Source organism: Clarias gariepinus, chromosome 13, assembly GCF_024256425.1.
Source record: "Clarias gariepinus isolate MV-2021 ecotype Netherlands chromosome 13, CGAR_prim_01v2, whole genome shotgun sequence".
In the NCBI taxonomy this organism is placed as follows: Eukaryota; Metazoa; Chordata; class Actinopteri; order Siluriformes; family Clariidae; genus Clarias; species Clarias gariepinus.
In genome coordinates this window covers 3,119,304-3,138,380 of record NC_071112.1, presented here as the reverse complement: position 1 = coordinate 3,138,380, position 19,077 = coordinate 3,119,304, and the positions used below count along the sequence as shown (strand labels likewise).

The window sequence follows — 19,077 nt, the reverse complement described above, 5'->3', positions numbered from 1 at the left end:
ATCGGCCCTAGGCGCCGATTTATTCCCTAAAGAACTGAATGATTTCTAAGCTAAACTGAACAGAATTAAAATAAATAAATGTGCCCGTACTCAATTAATGTATTACACATTTCTTATTATATCAATGATAGTCCAGATAAAAGTTTTTTTCTATTAGTATAACAATATAAATCTTAGTATAAAAAAATAAACACCTTTTCATTCACATAACATGTGAGATCCTAGTGAATCTTATTTATTACTTTATTTATTTCTTATAGTTTGTTTGTTGTTGTTTCTGTAGCCTCTGTATTTTTTGTTTTGCTGTTTTTTTTTTTAATATAAACATATACTCGGCTCGGAACTGTGTAGTATAGAATATAGAGCGTATCCTTTTTTTTAGCACAACCTACTGCAGGCAACATAATGAACTGAATTTTAGTTCATTTTTCACCAACTATACACACGTGTCTGAGCAAAAAAAAAATTAATAAAAAAGATTATAAAGGCAAAGAAGCAGCAAAAATACACATAATCACATGTTTTTATTGTTGTTTCTATGACCAAAAGATTATTATAATGTGCTCATTTTAAAAGTTCTACATTTTTGCGACGTCAATCCCATATTCCAGTAGTGGTAAAATGTACACGCTATAAAAGTTATACGTTTTGTTCTACCTGACATATTCAAAAACCCAAACACAGTTTGATGTCTGAGGCAATAAAAATATATAAGACAATATATATATATATAGTAAAAGTCCTAGGCACCATATTATATGCTGTATGAATTTTGTTATATATGGTTTATCATGTCTGTATATTTATGTACAAAATTATTATATATAACTTAAAAATAAATAACATTACATTACAGTACATTCGAATACTGTAAATACATGGCTGTGACAAAGTTACCAGAAGAACTCATATTCTCCAGAATGCTCAGTAAAACCTAACAGCTGTTTTCTTATAAAACTGCAAACTCTGTGTCTAAAACTCCTGATTTAAACAATGAGTTTTCTCTCCAAATATTGACTGTTAATTGTATTACTTTTTATTGCTCTTTATAGAAGTTTCTTTTATGCAAAAATGTTTTCAAAAACATATATGCCATATTTTTGTATGTGCCCTTGACAGCACAGTACTTGTATGGTATAAGTCAAATAGGTGTTAGGTTTTACTGAGTTTGCTGGAGAATTGGAGTTCTTCTGGTAACTTTGTTACACTCGCTTCTTTATATTTCTAAGCAAATCCCAGGAGCGTACATTAGGTTTTTTGTTTCCATCTGAAAACTGGTCTGTCTTGTACCTTTGTTTTTTTGTTTACAGCCATGCATATATTCTCCTGTAATGTTATTTATTTATAAATATTTAAGGTATATATCAAAATACTAAGTGATTATGTACATAATTACGCAGACATGATAAACATATATAACAAAATTGGTGCAGCATATATTTGTTGCTGGTACCTATCTGTGCCATTGAGTATTAAGAGATTTATTAATTCGCATGTTCCAAACTTAAAAGGTGTTGATTTACAGGATACAACTTTAGTTCAGGGCTTTATTTATCAGACAAGTGTGGGTTAAAATTGGGCACTGCTTACGTCATGCACAGGACAAAAACAATAATTACACATTAAATTAAGATAAATATCAAAATTATACATTCACCATGTATTTGACCTCTCTGTGACCCCAGTGCAGCTTAGAGTACACACACACACACACACACACACACACACGCTCTTGATCCAGTGAACTGCTCACTGGCTGTACTAATCATGACCCCCTGCTACATCCCATGCCCCCATTTTACACTTTCCCTCTTGTCAGTTCTTACTCGCTGTTTCTGTGATACGGCCGACAGACAGGAGGTCAATTAAACTCGCACTGTACCCCTCTCAGGTCAACAGTTTAGTGGGTCACCAGAACCCATTCCACCAGTTAATTTCTCTGGTTCCCTAAACCTACAGTACACACTGCTCAGACACGTAAAAGTACAGTCCTATGCAAAAGTTTAGGCACCCCTTGATAAAGAACAGATTTTGGTGATTTTTTTAATTGAAAAGATGTTAACACATCATTTGGAAACTGAAAAAAAAAAGATAAAAAAATAAAAAAATAAAAGCATTATTACGGCACTGTGCAAAAGTTTGGGCACCCCAAGCGTTCCAGAGTCTCGGATTCTTTTTTTTACAAGGTTTCACACCTTAATCAGCTCATTAGATCTGATGCATGGCAACAGCTGTCATTAGTAAATGCCAATTTCAAAGCTTTTACAAATACTTTGACCCTTCAAACCTTGTGCACACGCTTGCAGACACTCAACAACCATGAGTTCCTCTACGCAGCTGTGTAAGACTCTGAAAATGAAAGTTACTGATGCTCACAATGCAGGAGAAGGCTACAAGACAATAGCAAAGCGTTGTCAGCTTGCAGTTTTCACGGTGAGAAATGTTCAGGGGAACTCTGGAGGTCAAGATGAGATCTGGAAGACCAAGAAAACTTTCGGAAAGAACTGCTCATATGCTGGTCAGAAAGACAAATCAAAACCCCCCTTTGGCTGCAAAAATAAAAACCTGCAGGAAGAGTTTAGCAGACTCAGAAGTGGTAGTGCACCGTTCCACAACAAGACCTTCATGGAAGAGTCAGCAGAAGAAAACCAAACCTGTGCAACAGAACATCTACAAAAGTTGATGCATTTTGGAAACAAGTGCTATGGACTGATGAAGTTAATAAATAGAATTTGGAGGTTTTGGAATGGTCATCACTGTCCTTTGATTTATACATCATTGAAAATTTATGGGTAGGTCTTAAAAGAGCTGTGCATGCAAAACGACCAAAGAATATTACAAATCTAGAAGCGTTTTGCAAGGAGAATGGGAGAAAGGCATAAGTACAAGAATTGAAAAACTTTTAGCTGACTATAAAAAGCATTTGCAAGATGTGATATCTGCATGAGGAGGTATAATACTACTAATAATAATGTTTTTATTTTTGTACAATTTGACATAAGAAGTAACTACTGTATGCATCAATGTTTATTAAAAATATTGTGCATTTTATCTTTTTCCAAGAGAGACTGTGTTAACATCAAGGGGTTATTTATCAAGGGGTGCCCAAACTTTTGCATAAGACTGTATATTAACATTACATTAGTTTGAGAATCTGTTTTGTGAGGTCCCTATAAAATATGTTTTGTATGTATTAAAATTCATATGACAAATATTTAAGATTAAGTTTTAGCTCATTCTGGTTATTTCCTCTGACGGAGCATGCAAAAACCCACCAGCACCAACAAAAGCAAACACGAAGACTGAAAAATGGATCAAAAGATATTGTTATGTGCAATGTGACGTGTTAGTAATGTGACACAACAAAACCATAAAACACAACAGTTTACAGATTGTTCCTCATGCCACCCTCTAGGGATATCCTCTCGCAAACGTGTAAACATTACTGTTGCGCTGTGACGGAAAAAAAATCTTGTTTAGTCTGAAAAATATTTATGCTTGCTCGGGTTATTGGAATCTTTCTTGTTTTCACATGGTGACAGAAAGAAAATAATTGGGTGGAGTTTTCACTCATGCAATGCACTCAGTGTATAAAGTGTACACTTGTAGAGCTGCAGTAAAGAGTGATTATATTAATAAAACATTCCTAAATGTACTGATGAGAATGTGACTCTTGTCTGCTTAATAGAAATGTTGCATCATTTTTACATTATACGCTATATCAACACAATTAATTACCTATTTCCTAAACTCCTAATATGGAATACCACTGCTCAGAACATTTGGGTATTTTCCAATTCACCTCATTCAACTCATTATCTAAGCAAGTCTGAAATAATTATCACTGATACACTTAGAAGAAAGAGAACAACATTATGAGGATGGTGGTGTTTCAGGACCAGGCTTTAGAAACACTGCCCTAGATATTAAGCCCTGGGCTTCCATTGGTATGTCCTGCTTACTCTGCTGGGGATGTGGCGCCTCTGTGTGTACAGCTGGTGGTACTGCAGTTCTGTTGTATTTAAACAAAGTTGTTGTTTATTTTGGGTTATTGTAGAAACCAATGGACATAACACATGAGCTAATACTGCATGAAATTAGGTGATTGAACAACAACAACAAAAACAACAACAGTACCAGTCAGACGTTATTCCAAGACATGTAGGTTAGCCGTTCTGGAACAGTTCTTGCAAGAACAGTATTGTCAACTGCATATACATAACCCATTAGTCACGATGATGAAACTGGCTCTCACTAAGACCTTCCCAGGAAAGCAAGACCAAAACATACCTCTGCTGCAGAGGAGACCATATATAGTCACCAGCCTCAGAAATCACCAATTAACAAACAGCACTTCATATAGGAGGCATTATGAAGGATTTATAGATCAGGAGTAGCATATATATATATCCTCATACAGTATACAAATTATACACAAAAACATTGTAGTACTAAATTATTTATATAAACATCAAATGGTGTGACTCTTGACATCTTTAGAGGAAACAGAACACCACAAAGGACGGACATAATTTACTTTCTTTTTAAAAAAACAACAACAACTGTTAAAGTGTACAGTACATTTTTGTATGTATACTGTATAATGTGTGTGTATGTGTTCTCACACTTTCTACAATTACTGTATTGCGGCTGGAAGTGGGTGGGATATATTAGGCAACAAGTGAACCTTTGTTTCGAACAAATTTGAATGACTTTAACTAGAGCTAAATTGTAGTGTCTAGAGGCCTGAGCCAGATGTGATCAGATTGTTCCTGATGAGTGAGCCGAGGGCGACGGTGCTGAGGAAAAAAACTTCCTGAGATGGCAATAGCAAGAAACCTTAAGAGGATCCAGACCCAACAGGGAACGCATCCTCATTTGGGTGATAACGGATAGCAGGGATTGATCTGCACTCATACTGAGTGTTAGAAGGCTGGAAGTTCTGTATAACAGTTGATGTTTTTAAGTTAAAATGGAGTCCAGTTTGTTATTAAATATACTTAATAGTAGTACTATTCTAAATATTCTAATATATTTTGGTATAATAATATATAAAATATTAAATTCAAATGAAAATTTTATTTGTCACATACACCATAAAAATTTTGAAACAATTAACAGAAATAAATAGTGGAATAAAATAAGAGTAAATTTAGCTGAAACATAAGAAAATAGAACAAAATCTAAAAAAAATATATAAGGAATATAAAGAGTTATCTGTACAAAAGACAAAATAGCAAATTTTAATGGAAAAAATGGAAATAAATGGAAATGTCCAGGAAGTGTGCGAATGTGCATGTATGTGCATATGTGCATGTATGTAATGTTAATTTACCATATATAATATTAATATTAAGTACATCAATCCAGTGCTGTACTTTTTTGTATATATATATATATATAACTGCTATAAATATAAAATATAGTACATAAAATATTGTAATAAATAAAAAAATATTTATAATCAGTAAAATAATATATAAAATATTAATTTAACAACAACAACAACAAAAACAAGTAGGCCCTAAAATATAATACAGTTTACAGTCAATTAATAAACAAACCAATAATTCATCTGCACCAAACAAACAAACTAACTAAAAAACAAACAATAAAATAGTTATTCTTTTTATTTTCGTATAGACAATATTTTTCTATAAGGTATAATTTTTCCAGACTGGGGTTTTGGTGAGAATTAGAAGGCCGTAACAGAGACTCTGTGCTGCTTTGTGTGATGAGTGTTTTCACCCTGCGGTCAGTAGGGGGCGCAGTTCGGATGCAGGTGGAGACTGATGGTGATGGTGATGATGATGATGTAGAGTCGGGGGGAGGATGGAGGATGGAGGAGGACCAAACCCGATGTAACAACACAGACACAAACGAGCCTTGTGTGCGTGTAGAGTCCGTAACCCCGCGCTGGATCTGGTGTTCGGCGGGAATCTGATCAGGTCGGATTTGTTCAGTTCGGAGGAGAGAACCCCGCCTTGATTTGTGTGTGTGTGTGTGTGTCTCTCTCTCTCTCTCTCTCTCTTTGTGTGTATGTGCGCGCGCTCCGGGTTCGGCGCGGAGATGCGGTGCTCCTGAGCGCGCGCGGACTATGCGGGCTGTACGGAGGAGCGCACACCTCGCGCGGCACACCGCTCCGTCTGAACATCACCGAGCCGAGAGGTACAGCACCGTCTCAGGATCAGTCTGTATACAATACGTGACGTTTCTTTATATACACAGTACTCCTGATGTGTGTGTGTGTGTGTGTGTGTGTTTGATCTCTTCTGCTATAGTGCACAGCGCGTGGGCCTGGGTTAGGCCTTATCTCTTATTATAGAAGCTTTATCGGGATTGTCTGGCTTTAATAATAAATAAAAATAAATATTTCACGCTTGTATCTTGTACGGTATGTAACACAAACCTGCTCATGGTGTTAAAGTGGTGTGTGTGTGTGTGTATGTGTGTGTGATAGGATTAAACCCAGTGTGCACAAACAGTAGGCCTGTTATGTCCATCCAGCTAGGATCCTCTGTAGTCACATTAACATTGTATTTATTCCCATTTTTGAGCACGGTGTCTTAGTGGTTAGCACTGTCTGGGTTCGATTCCTGCATCATGTCTGTGCGCATGGAGTTGCATGTTCCCCCAGTGCTTGGTAGGTTTCCTCCCAAAGACATGCAGATTAGGCTAATTGGTGTTCGCAAATTGCCCACAGTGTGCTAATATTGACTGCAACGTTTTTACAAAATGGGAATAAATACAACGGTCACCACTGGCCTCTGCGGCCCCTAGTTGGACTACAGAGGTTTCTAGATAGATAGATAGATAGATGAATGGATGGATGGATGTGCTACTACAATGGCATTTGTACAGTTTAGGGTAAAAGTTTTTATGCCGCTTAGATCTAGAATACCCCAATCGTTACAGGATAGACGGAATTTATTTATATTAACTCTCTGTCTAACTTATAAATGAAAATAAATAATATTTTGTAAGGTTGAGTATCTTATGCCTTGTTTACACTAAGTTGTACAGCCAAATACAATACAAATCCGTCAGCCAAATACAATACAAATCCCTGTTCGGTAATCAGGGAGTGAATCCCAGATGAGAAATTGAAGTATGATGAAAAAAAGTTAATAAAGAATAAAGATTAAGTTTTGTCAACTCCAGTGTGTTAAAACTCACTTATACCACTTCAGCACTGTTATTTCAACAGTAAAAATATGAACTAATTAGATTATTAATATGAATGAACTGGATTATTAAATCCGGCACACAACTGTTTATAACATCTTACATGTTAACATCATAACATTTACCACTCAACATTTAAATTTCACTGATGGTGCAGGTTAAACCGAGATTAAAGTACTATGCAGTACCGTCTAGTGGTCAATTTAAGACGCGCCCACAGTGCGTTACGCTGTCAAAACTTCTGGTTTGTAATCTGGCACAAAACTGCTCATAATTTTACTTCTACTCGACATTTTGATTTCATGTATGGCACAGGTGCATTTATGTACCCAAGGACTGACAACAATCCATGAAATTCTTTCCTACCAGTTTTGTGTGATGCTGTGACAGAATCTGGCTGGACAGACATACTGTACAGACATATACACTGAAAATTTTCTTAGATTCGTTGAAAGATCGAGTTCTGACCAATGTACAGACAGAAACTTTCTTTTATTTATATAGATACAAACAGGCAGCACGGTTGGCCTCGCATCTCCAGGGTCCGGGTTGGAATACAGGATAAAGCAGTACAGATGATGCGTGAATGAGTGGAATACAAACATAATGGAGTATTGACATCAAGTATATATTTGTAGAGTCAATGGTACAACAGCTTACTAGAAGCATTAATGGACATTTCATAGTGCAGAACAGTATTTACAGTATGTTGTAATAGTGACATTTAAAGTGACATTTAAAGGTGGACTTCCAGTATATAGTACCAACCACTATAGAAAACCTTGTTGAATTTCAGGATTAAAGATGAAAATATATATATATACATATTATATCCCAATGAAGTAATTTATATGTAAGAATAGAACAATTACACTATATTTGGTACTTGGTTATTAAAAAATGTCTCCATTATACATTATGTGTATACAATTTTTGCACTTGGGTATGTAAAGATAAACAGAATTACTGTAGATAGATAATTATTAGATAGATAAATAGGTTTTATTGCTCATATCAATCTTATGTATTTCTAGGTTTTTAAATTATATACATTCATTTATTGTGAAATACTGCATGACAATTTTTGTTCTTTTCATGTGTCAGCATGTTCATAATGACAATAAATGATCTTCGATATTGCTATACAGTAGCTATGCAGGTGGCCCTAATGTAATTGTGAAAATGTATTTAAGCCTTCCTAGCATTTGCAGGGCAGATAATGAGAATAGACCTACAGTATTTTGTATGAGTATTCACATTGTAAAATTCCTCCACATTTTGTTACAACTTGAACTGAAATGGATTTATTAGGAATTAATATCTTGAAAAGATGCTCATAAGTTTGATGTAATATCAAAATAGTTGACTATTAAATAATGAATTATTATTAAAAGGAAAAAAATAGTTGATGGCAAATCTTAAATGTAACATCTAACGAACTAAATCATACATTTAAAGTCAGTTTATTTCAGCAAGCATGGGGAGAACATAAAATATTCACAGTACGGAAGGGTCTGAGTCAAATCCCCAACCCTGGAGATGCAAGGCTACAATGCAAACCAGTAAACTACTAGAGAAGCATCACGGCTAACCACATTAGCCAAGGAAGCATCAGTATTCAATATTATGATTTTTTTTTTCTTTTTCTTTAGATTCATCTCATATAAATTGAATCTATTTCAGTTCCAGATTATAAAGGTTGTGGATAAAATTCAAGAGGGTGAATACTTATACAACTCACTGTGCATACTGTATGACATTTAGGTTGCATCCTGTAAACCTGTATTAAATTACCCTTACACTATGATCTCTGGGAAGAATAACAATCCACTGATTACTGCAAGCTATACCTCACCTACTGTATAACGTTTTCTCTTCTCTTTTCTGCTCTCCGCACAGCTCACCATGGTGGATCCACTGGAACCCGAGGACCAGAATAAGATCAAACGTCCATATTTTGAGACCCCGGCTGCAGCGTCTGAAGCCCCCTGTCTTCCTGAGCAGGATGAAGATCGGGAAAAGGAAAAGACTGCGCTTGACCCTCAAGAACAAGAATCCCAAGAACAAATCACGTCTGAACAAACCCCTCAAGTTAGTCAGTTACAGGACAGTGAACCTGAACATCCTAAGCTACATCTGGACCTTTACAACTTCGATTCCCCAGTTGCAGAAGGCAGCCGTTATGTGCTGACCAGCCCTCGTTCGCTTGAGGCATGCGCACGTTGCGGAGTCAAACCAGTGGAACTTCTGCCTCGACTACTGTCTGATTTTGCACGTGACGCACCAGGTCACAGCATGCGTGTAGCCACAGGGATGTTTGAAGTATACGAAAAGGACAGACATGCTAAGCTCAGACAGTGCAGAGATGAACGAGAAAGAATAGTTCAAGAGGAGAAAAAAAAAGCCCTCCAGGTAGCACTAAACAACGGTAGTAGATCACAAAATTCTGATAAACCTGAAGATACAACCAGCACTCTAGTGACTAAGCAAACCGGTCAGGGTTCTGTTACGTCCGGTCCCATTGCCAAAAAGTCACCTGCTAGCAGGGGTCCATCAAAACTACAAACTACACCATTGTCACATCCTGTCTCAAAAACCACACTTCAGTCTTCAGAGCAATTAGCAAAAACATCTGCTTCGTGTGCAAGTTCCTCGACTAAAACAATTACAACTCAGTCCTTAACAGCAAATCCAGTAAGCACTGGGCGTACTGTGAAAAGGCCATCTGTAAAACAGCCTAAATTACTTGCTGCTGAGTCTGCTGAACAGACTCAAGGATCCATATCTCCAAAATCAACTGCATCATCAACAGGGGCACCAGTGCCCAAAAAAACATCTAGTACCCCATCTAAGACCGCGAATACGTTTCCCAGGTCAACACCAAAGCCTCCACCCTTTTCAAGGATGTCATCATCACTTGCGCCAGTTGTGTCGAAATCGGCAGCACAAAGCCCTGCCAATGGCATCACTAGTCCATTTACTCAGCACAATGGGCACATTCTGTCCATGTCAAGAGTCAGAGAAAGAAGCCATTCTTTAGAATCCCTACAGAGAAGAAGGGAAGTGATTAGCTCTTCTAATACTTCAACCACTACCACAACAGCAACAACAACCACGTGTGCCTCTTCAGAGTCAGCATCCTCCTCTTATAGCTGGGAAGGTGCACGGGATCACTGGGGTAAGACTTCTAGTCCTCGTGCTCGCACCTTAGCCACCTTTAACTCTCTGATGGGTCGAAGCTTAAGCTTAGGGGATCTAAGCCACTCTCCGCAGACTACACAGAAGGTAGAGCGCATTGTGAAAGAGGTAAAGCGTCGAGGTCTCATGGCTGTACCAGAACGTGACCGTAAGATTGCAGCATTAATGCTAGCCAGGTTCCAAGAAGAAGATATCATGAGTCAGACCCGCTACGTTGCACATTTGCAGTGGGACAGCGAACGGCGGATAGAGGAGCTGCGTCGTGAACGCGAAGACCGTGATAAACAACGTGTGGTGCTACAGTGTCAGCGAGCTTGGCAGTCACAAGTTTCCACCAGGCAGCGAAGACTCGGGCAGCAGGAACGAGAGGCAGCAGCGGCCAAGTTACGCCGGGTGGCAGAAAATGAAGAGCGCTGGCGGGAATTATCTGAGCAACAAGAGCGAAGCAGGTTACAGAAACTTCAGCAGGCTGCTCGTGAGGAAAAGCTGAAGAAGGCCATGCAAGAGCAGACCCTAAAGTCCTTGAAAGAAGAGCGGGCTTCTATCCTGGAACATGAGAAGGTGCTCATCAAAGAGAAGCTGACCATTGCAGAGTTGAAGAGGCAGGAGCGAGAGCACCAGAGGCTGGAGGAGCTTCGTGGACTCAATCGCGCTGAAAAGCGGCGGCATACAGCTCTCATTCAGGAGATCGAGCGCCGAGAATCAGATGAGCGTGAGGAAGCACGGCGGATAGCAGAACACAAGCTGAGCCGCTCGCTGGAGAACTACGAGCAGATACAAGAGCAACGAGGGCAAGAGCTACGGGAGAAAGCCAGGCGTGAAGAACAGCAGATCCTGAAAGCAAGAAAGGCTGCTGAGCAACGTGAGCGGCAACAGAAAGAGCAGATGGAGGCCCGAGCAAGGGAAGCAGTGAAGCGGGCAGAGCAGGCCGCCATGGTAGCAGAGGAGAGGGCTAAAGAAAAAGCCCAACGTGCTGTCCAGAACAGACTGGAGAAGGAACGCCTTCAGAGACTAAATCGTCAGAAAGTGGAGGAGGAGGAGAAGCAGAGGCGTCTGGAGTTACTCCAATCAATAGAGCGCAAGCTAGAGAAAAGCGAACAAATATTCCGTGAAAAACGTGCTGTGTTAGAAAGTGCCCGCTCCGTAGCACGTGCCTCCTTCCATGTCCGGGACCGCGTACGAGAAGAGACCAACCAGCGCACCTTTGACAAGATGGTCCTGGAAGCACAGTTAAAGGCTAGTTTGGATGAAAAGTGAGATCTGCATTTACCTACTACTGGAAACGAGCAGCTTGAGCCTCCATGGAAGAAATCCTCATTACAGAAATGGACCCACAGCTTTGCTGAAGCAAACCCCTTCACAAAGTCATGTTTTTTTTCTTCCAACTTTTGATCCATTTATCATGAATGAAATACGTTTCTCTTAGTTTTTTGTCACCAGTGCTTGCTGGTTGTGTGTGGGTGAGTCGCTTGCAGTGGTATGCCTGTTTTTCCAACATGGCAAATAGCTAAATGTATCTGAAGACTGTTCATAAAGAGTTTGTTGTTTATAGTTACAGTAGCAAGTCGCCGTTTCATCATTGAAGACTTATTTTGTTATAAATCTGTACAAATAAGAGTCTAGAGTGCGTCAAAAGATGCAAGAAGAAGATTTTGTAGGAAACCCCCATCGGACAACTGCTGACGCTAAACCAGGACTTGCCTACGGGTGACAGACAATGCTGACAAAACAGTGTTTGCGAGAGGACGTAGCAAAAAGTGACCTCAGCAGAGTTCAGTTTCTGATGAAGCAGCGAAGTGTTGGTTCAGCATCAGGATCCAGGAACCTGCGCTGACATCATGCATTCACTCACAATCGGGTACTGTATGTTCATTTTATGTGAATTTTTCTTTATTATTTAGTCAAAGAAGCAATAGTCTTTTTATTTCTTGTAAACCTAAAAATAAATAACCTAAAAATATGCAGAACATGAAAAAGCCTTCATGTTTATCATGAAAACGCCATGAATTTCAAATTAAGTTATTTCGTTCCTGCAGGTTATGCATAAACGCATGGATTATTGTTTTTTTACACACACACACACACACACACACACACATAAAAAATGGGGGGGGGGGTGATTTGGTTATCAATCACACTAACTCCAAAACTGATTCTTTTTTTCTTTTTATTATTACATTTATAATAAAGATGAACCGGGTCCGGTTTCTCGAAAGCTTCTTTTCGCTAAGTAGTTCTTAAGTTGTGCCTTAACCTCTCTCTTAACGTTATGCCGCATTTCCTGAAACGTTCGTACTCTAAGTATCTCTTAGGTAAGTCACACGTTCGTAAGGTTGGTCTGGACCAACCTTAACTCACTCTTAGCGTAGTTTCAGCTCAAGACGCTAGCCGCCGCCACTGAGCAGCAGTCTTTATAAATCAGCGGCGTATGCAAGCACATTCACGTGAGGTTCATGTAAATTTTTCCTTCAGGCAAAACTTCAGCCCTTTTCATATTTTGCTTGAGGTGGCTATTTTAAAAAGTTTCGCCTTTCAAGGCAACAGATTATGGAGCTTCTTGACCTGTTCAGACCTGCGCTTGCCAGGCCAAATCGTCGTACTTACGTTTTACGTCCCGATGTCCAGCTGATTGCAACTTTTTGTTTATATTTTATCAGTTTCATTGATCATTAGCCGTCATTCATGACTGGATGGACTTTTTTTTTTGACACGTGTTATTTTATGATGAAATTTGATTTAGTAAAATGAGAAAATAAACTTGGGAGTTTCAAACACCGCATCCATTCATTTTTCTGAGTGATTGTAATGCTTAATATCCCTATCTCACCCATGCGGTTTGACTCGCTGTGAGATACGGTGGTATACCCTTATCTCACCTACGCGGTTTCGCGCGGTCGCCGTAAGTAGGGTTCATCATGATTCACCGCGAGATTTTGTGCTGTGATTACGTTTCCATCATTCCGTGTGCAAAATTGAACATGTTTAATTTTTTTGCCGGTCCTCGCGGAAGCAGAACTTCGTGGAACATTAGCAGAACGTCTAACGTGCCTAACATCTCATCTTACCATGAGTCAAGCCGCATAGTTGAGATAGTTGCTCGCATCCACTTAACCCGCATGCTCACTGTTAAGTTGAGTTTTCAGACTTGCAGGTGTTTCAGGCAATAAAACGTTGTTGCTTCTTTATAATCATACAGGTGGCGCACTCTAAACTATTTGCACATTTTCATCCTGTGTGGTAGGAGTGAATTATTTGCTAAATTTATTCATATTAATGATGGCGGATGACAGTAAAAAAATTTAATTGTGAAGAGAAAAAAAAAGGAAATGTGATCTAGATATCATGATAATATTGTATCCGGAGGTGACTGGTGATTCCCATCCCATATCACGTAGTGTCAAGGCTTAAGTGCTTGTTTTTATTGTGTTTACAAATATATAAAAATGGGGTCATACTACAGCTGAAAAAAAATAACTTGTGCAATCACAATCTTCACGACTAAAAAAAAAAGGGGAGGCAGAAATGGAGAAGAGGATGAGAGACATTTTTTATGCAGTAGTTGCCATGGCAATGTGCAATGGAGAAAGTGGCCTGGGCCTTTGATGAAATCCCAAGGGATCAGGCGAAATGTGAGTGGGTGAGAGCTGGAGCTAGAATTGTGCTTTCTTACTGCTGACAGACCAAAGAGGCACCACATCAAAGTACGATTTTAGGGGGCAGAAGCAGAGTACAGACTGATACTGCTGGCCGCCGCTAAAATCCTGATTAAAGGGACAAAACATGCGATTTTATACAGCTACTTGTAATAGTATAAAAGTCACTAGCTTTGTCTAGATACGGTCTGTCAAATACTGTAAGATTTATACAGACAATATGCACAGGACAGGAGGTGCAAGGTTGATGATCCTAAGCACTATTCTGCATGGTTTAAAGAATTAAACATCTTTTGCTGCAATAACAGCTTTAAATAAACTACCAGTCAAAAGTTTGGACACCTTCTATTTCCATGGTCTTTCCTGATTTTTATTTATTTTTTCTATGCTGAAAGAATAGAATGGTGATTTCTGAGGCTGGTGACTCTAAATAAACTTCTCCTCTGCAGCAGAGGTTAGTTTTGTTCTTGCTTTCCTGGGAAGGTCTTCATGAGGGACAGTACAGATCATGGGGCTTGATGGGTTTTTGCAAATGCACTCGACACAATACCGTTCTTGTAAGAACTGTCCTAGAACAGCCGACCTTAAAATGTTAACTAATAATGTTAAAAAAACATTGAATTAGAAAGTGTGTCTCAACATTTGACTGGTCGTTTATGTTAAATTATGTTCCTACCAGTTTTTGGACACTTTATGGCCAATTCTTCCCGGCAAATTTGTTTGAGATTCTTGAGGGTAGATGAATGTTCTGCCGCAGATTGATTGGATAGATGGGATTGGATGTGTACTTTTGATTTTTAACCAGGTCTTATGCATGAAAATCCTTCCTATCACATCATGCTGCCACCACCACATTTCACTGTAGTTAAGGATATAATTCAATGCATTATTTTTGTGCCACACGTAGTAGGTTTTATAACTTGTGCTCAGCAAATACCTTGACCTTAGTCTCATGACACAAAAACAAACAAACAAACAAACAAACAAACAAACAGACAAACAAATAGACAAACCCACGCACCCTCACTGGGACACTTTTGTGGTTGCATCTGGCATCTTGAGCATCAGTTTCTTTTACCTCTTCTTCCTCAAACTGTTGTGTGGTACAGTACAGCTTTACACTACTCTCAGTAATTGTACTCTTTAATACCTCCAGGCTGACAGTTTGCCTCACCGTGGCTCTCTTCACCAGTTTCTGTCCTATAATTTTGCAGTTAAGTAACACTTGAGTGGTGTAATGCAGCTTCCACTTCCACTTCCTCACTATTGATCCAGCACTGCTTAATGGGATGTTCAACCTTCTAGATATAATTTTACAACTCGTTGCTAAGTTGTGAAATTCATTTATCTTTTATTTAACTTCATTCAAATCCTCCTTAGTCTTCATTTTCACTCCTTTCCTTCAGACTCACAGTCTCTTCAATGACGGTTCAACTGAGGTGGTTTTTGTGCAGAAAATGTGAGCTGTTTTAGCATTTCGCAGGTAAAATCTAATAAGTACGGCAACATGTATCGTCAATATTTTTCAGACACTTGTGAGGTTGAATACTCATGCGAGCAGCATTTTTTCCGAATTTTATCATTTCAAAATCGATTTTAAAAAGTAGTTTAGCATCTTTCATAAAGCAATTGCATAATCTTCTTGTTTTGTGAGAGTATCTGTTTTTCTTCTTTTGAGTTTATAGGCGATTAGTGCAATTACTGCCACCTACTGGACTGGAGTGTAGCACTGAAGATTGACAAGGGAAAAAGTGAATATCACTTTGTACAAGACATAAACTTTAAACAATCAACAAGACAAGTTACATTTTTAATGTTTATTAGATACTTTTAGTAGTTTTTAAAACTTTAAGGAATATACAGTAGATCCTTTAAACAAAGCAAACAATAAACATTTGCCCTATTGAATCAATTAAAATGGAAAATTGTAAGAGTATTGCAGAGCAGTATTCAATTTTGACCTTACTATAGCCTATATGAATTTGAAAATACATATCCTGACAAGGCATTATTTCCTAAACTTTACTTTACTTTTTTTTACTATTTTTCATTTGTATCATGCAAACAACATGCTACACTGAAAAGCAAAACCTACAGTCGATGCTCTCGTTTGCTTAGAGTCTTTAAAAAGTGATTCTTAATATTTTATGTCTTTCATTAAGTTTATTAAGTCATTAAGTCACGGATTTTCACCTTAAGAATTGAAATTTTGCATGCAATTTGCCTCGGCGCACAAAGCATTTTTAGCATGAGCGAATGGACTGAGCCGAACCGAATAACGGTTAGGTTGCGTATACGTCTGGGAGCAGTTAAAAAAATATATTTGTCAGTGGAAAGATAAGTCAATGGAATAAAAAAATTTTTAAGTCAACGAAAGCTTATTCTGAAGAGTCATCCCAACGTGCCAACATTGCTTTCCGCATGCGTTCAAAAGCTTTTTTTGAGTTTGATGTTTTATTGTCATATGCACAGTAAAGAAACATCTTTCCTACCGTTTTTTTTTTTTAATATTGGTAATATTTTTGAGTTTATATTATTTCCTGTGGGAAAATTCATATCGCAGTATTAATTTTCACCGCAAGAACTATTCCAGATGTGTGGTTTTGGTATTAGAGAGTTATCAGTCGGTCAGGTCTGAGAGTAGTACAGTATACCATGAAGAGCAGGAGGTGAAAAATATACAGAAAGATCTGTGAGATATGAGGAAGAATAGAGAAGAGAAGGGGCGAAGAATAACCAGACAGGTGAAATAAACGTTGCTTGATGTGAAATTCATTTTTTTTTTTTTTTTTTTTGTGGAGCGAATGTTTAGAACCTTAAGTCATTTGAACAATCCTCTGATTACAGCCACACCCATAAGTATGGCTTAGGGGTGTGATTGGACAGTGATTGCATTTCGCATTTCGCTGTGGCATGAGCACAGTGTATTGATGTTTACTTCTGAAAAAAATAGTAGGCTTGATTTTTTTTTTAATGAAACGATCAATTGATGTTAAAGCACCACATTTTCGTTATGTCGCTAATAAAAAGCATTGTTTGTTTGTGTTTTTTGTTTTTGTGTTTACATTGTGAGCCTTCAAACTATAGCAAACCCATAAGGGTAAGGGTGGTGCGATGGTAACATTTTCTATTTTTCTGATTTCTGGTGATTTATTACAGTGGCTATAAATGTATCTTGGTAAAAATCGAAGAAATAAATTTACATCTTGTTTGTTTCATGCAGGTGTGAAGATGATGAAGGTGGCATCCACTGCGTAAGCTGCAGACTTTTCCCAATAACATGCACAAGAATGCTGATACCTGAGATCTCATATTCCTCTCCTATATAACTGTAACAGTGGTTAGAACACCTGTGACTTAAATAAGCATTAAAATAGTTTATATTTTCTGATGCACATCTACAGTACAGAGACAGGAGACAGGCATGGAGAAAATATTTACACGGGATACATCAACAGCCATGTCATTATCATTCACCGACACACGTCATTGCTGGATCTCTGTTACAGATTTAAAAATGGAAAAATAGCATTATTTGGCCCAAAAAAATAAAAAACTAAACTAAAGGTATACTGTGGAATGAATTGTGCTTTCATATTTTCCATCATGCTTCTGCTGTTTCGATTTAGATTGGCTATACAGGGTATTTTTATTGGATAAAATTAAAACATAAACATTAATATCTTGCATTAAATTGTGTAAAATAGAGTAAAACCCGCAAGACGGATGAATATCGGCTGCCATGTTCTCAAGATGATTGAGTATTTTGGGAAACGGAGTAGGAGCCGTTGCCTAGTACAATAAACCTAAGATGCTGCTAGGTCTAGCGCAGCAGTATTATGAGCTTGTGTGTGTATCAGTCACTGTACATGCTGTACGTATTGGTCCAACGTCACATTTTAAAACTCACAAGACTTAAAATATTAGGCTCCCACCAAGAAAAAAAAAAAAGAAGAACATCAACATGAAGAAGCTGGGTGTGCACACACAAAACTTAACAGACTGATCTGTTTAAAATAAATGATCTAACCTGCTTAAAACAGTTTTTGTGGATTGGATGCTGTATGAATGAATGATTAAAGAAAATAAAGTCTGAACTTTGTAACGAATGTTTTTATGTCCAGTTCTTTTTTTTTTTTTTTTAAGATTCTTTATCAGAGCATTTTAATATTTCTTATTTAAGTCAAGATTATGCTGATGTAGCTGTACAGTACATAAAATAACATTCTCTGCTCTTTAAAAAAGAAATTCGGTAAACACAGAATCCTGTGTGTTATTCTGGCAATATATGTACATTAATAGGAGAATAAATTGTATCAAAGGATTATATTTAATATAATAATAATAATAATACAATAAACATATTTCATTATGTATCATTAATTTTACTCAAAATCTGTTCATTTTCAAATGGAACCTCACCTAGCTATTGATAAATTGATTAAATAATAATGGCTTGTTTGTTTGTTTTAACATTTTATTTCTTTCATAATTTTAATCATGATTTATGTTTAAAAAAAAAACTAATTAAATTAATAAACTAGTAAATGAGGTAATATAAAAAATTTAGTTTAAAATTAATTAAGTATTGTTTTCTGTATACTGTACACACATACATACAAAGTCGGCCAGAAAATGTATACACATGAAAAAATTGTATAAATATTTGTATACAAAATGTATTGCTATTTGTTTATATTTGTATATATTTTTATACATATACAATATACGTCATACTGTTTTTGTTTCTAGTATGTATAAATTTTTACATTTTGTGACTGTGTGTGTGTGTGTATATATACAGTATAAATATATATATATATATATATATATATATATATACTGTATACATTTTTACCTTAAGTTTGAAAAAGAAATGTATTTTGTAAAACTAAAAAGTGCGAGCACTTATAATCAAATTTATCACAAATTTATTTATGGCAGAGAAATTTTTGGCAATTATTTTTCGAGCAGAACTGTATTTTTTTATACATTAATATACCATTATTCATAAAAAAACCCTAAACATATAGTACAGTAT

General features: G+C 37.2%; 1 protein-coding gene across 1 annotated transcript; it reads left to right on the top strand.

Annotated features, from left to right (window-relative positions):
• The first annotated feature begins 5,874 nt into the window (after nucleotides 1-5,874).
• On the top strand, nucleotides 5,875-18,117 carry ccdc177 (coiled-coil domain containing 177). Its single transcript, XM_053509379.1, has 3 exons — nucleotides 5,875-6,168; nucleotides 9,085-12,241; nucleotides 17,260-18,117. The coding sequence occupies exon 2, from the start codon at nucleotides 9,091-9,093 to the stop codon at nucleotides 11,638-11,640; it is 2,550 nt and encodes an 849-aa protein (XP_053365354.1). The 5' UTR covers nucleotides 5,875-6,168; nucleotides 9,085-9,090; the 3' UTR covers nucleotides 11,641-12,241; nucleotides 17,260-18,117.
• The last annotated feature ends 960 nt before the right edge of the window (nucleotides 18,118-19,077 follow it).

Excerpts from the sequence above, each read along its gene's own strand:
- ccdc177 (XM_053509379.1), top strand. The coding sequence starts at position 9,091 with ATGGTGGATCCACTGGAACCCGAGGACCAGAATAAGATCAAACGTCCA.